The sequence below is a fragment of the Sinocyclocheilus grahami genome, unplaced genomic scaffold, assembly GCF_001515645.1.
Source record: "Sinocyclocheilus grahami isolate Dianchi unplaced genomic scaffold, SAMN03320097.WGS_v1.1 scaffold23390.1, whole genome shotgun sequence".
NCBI classification, from domain to species: Eukaryota; Metazoa; Chordata; class Actinopteri; order Cypriniformes; family Cyprinidae; genus Sinocyclocheilus; species Sinocyclocheilus grahami.
Window position 1 is genome coordinate 1 of NW_015519129.1, and position 1,391 is coordinate 1,391.

The window sequence follows — 1,391 nt, forward strand, 5'->3', positions numbered from 1 at the left end:
AATATAAATATTAAAAAACTAATGTATATTACTATTTTTATAAAGAATATTTCATATATATATATATATATATTTAAATATAACGCTTTTAAAAAACTGAAAATATACAGTATATATATATATACATATATATACAGAATATATAAAATACTGTATATTTTCAGTTTTTTAAAAGTGTATAAAAATCTACTACTATATAGATCCGTTTCAGCAACCATTACAAATATTCTGTGTTCTGGCAAAAATTGCCATAAGTTTGCCATCTTAAAACCTGTTGTAATTCCATGGCCCTTTTTGTTAATATTTAAATTAATATATTATTCTTTTATATTAATACGGTAAAACATTTTTTTTTATAAATAAATATAATACTATTTAACACTTTAAAGTAACCTATTTTATAAAATACATATTTATATATTAAATAATACATCTGGAATAAAATTATATACAGTATAGATAGATAGATAGATAGACAGATATGTAGTACTTTAACACTCGCACTGATTTCTGCCTAAACCCACTCATTTGTGTCGTTGCTCCCTCAGGTTTGGGTCATTCTAAGGCGGCTCCGGCTCCGGCTCCAGTGGGTCAGCCGGCTCCAGGTGTGTTCCTCAGACAGGTGTGTGAGGCTCTGCAGACCGGCCCCGTGGTGATCATCAGTCCTTCTCTCAGCGGCATGTACTCGCTGCCGTTCCTCTTCCAGCACGCCGAGCAGGTCAAGGCCTACATCCCTGTAGCTCCCATCTGCACAGAGAAGTTCACAGCAGAGCAGTACAGCAGCGTGCAGGTGAGACAGGAATGAGTCCATCAGAGAACAAACAGAAACATACATCCATCCATTATAAAATGTGCTAAAGATGAGTGATGTTCATCCTTATGTACCTGTACAGACTCCAGCTCTTATAGTTTATGGAGACCAGGATATTCAGCTTGGGGAAGCATCGCTAAGCAACCTGAGACATCTGCCCAATCACAAAGTGGTGGTAATGAAGGGGGCGGGGCATCCTTGTTACCTTGACGATCCAGAGACCTGGCATAAGGCAGTCCTGGACTTCCTACAGTCGTTGTGATCATATTAAAAACCCTAATAGTGTAAAATTGTTCTAGTCAAAACGTTAATTATGTAAGTGATCAATATGAAGTGCATTCAGTTTCATACTTAATGACTGATTATGTCAGAAACACTACCTTTTTATTTTTGTATGCAACTTTTTTTTGTGCTATTATTTGCAATGCTTTTCACGTGGATGCATGTGCCATGTGTTGAGAGGTGTGTCAAAGACCTAAAGTCAACATGAAATGCTGTTTGCAAACCAATTTACATAACTTTTGAGTCAAAGAAGATAGTCAATGAGAAAATAATATAGGACGGGGCTTGAGTTTATCCA

General features: G+C 35.6%; 1 protein-coding gene across 1 annotated transcript; it reads left to right on the plus strand.

The window, feature by feature from the left end:
• Positions 1 to 487: 487 nt before the first annotated feature.
• Positions 488 to 1,385, plus strand: LOC107580032 (protein ABHD14B-like; the record flags this gene model as incomplete). Its single annotated transcript, XM_016265787.1, has 2 exons — positions 488 to 790; positions 894 to 1,385. Coding segments are annotated over 2 exons (483 nt in total), but the record flags the coding sequence as incomplete, so codon positions are not given.
• Between the last annotated feature and the right edge of the window lie 6 nt (positions 1,386 to 1,391).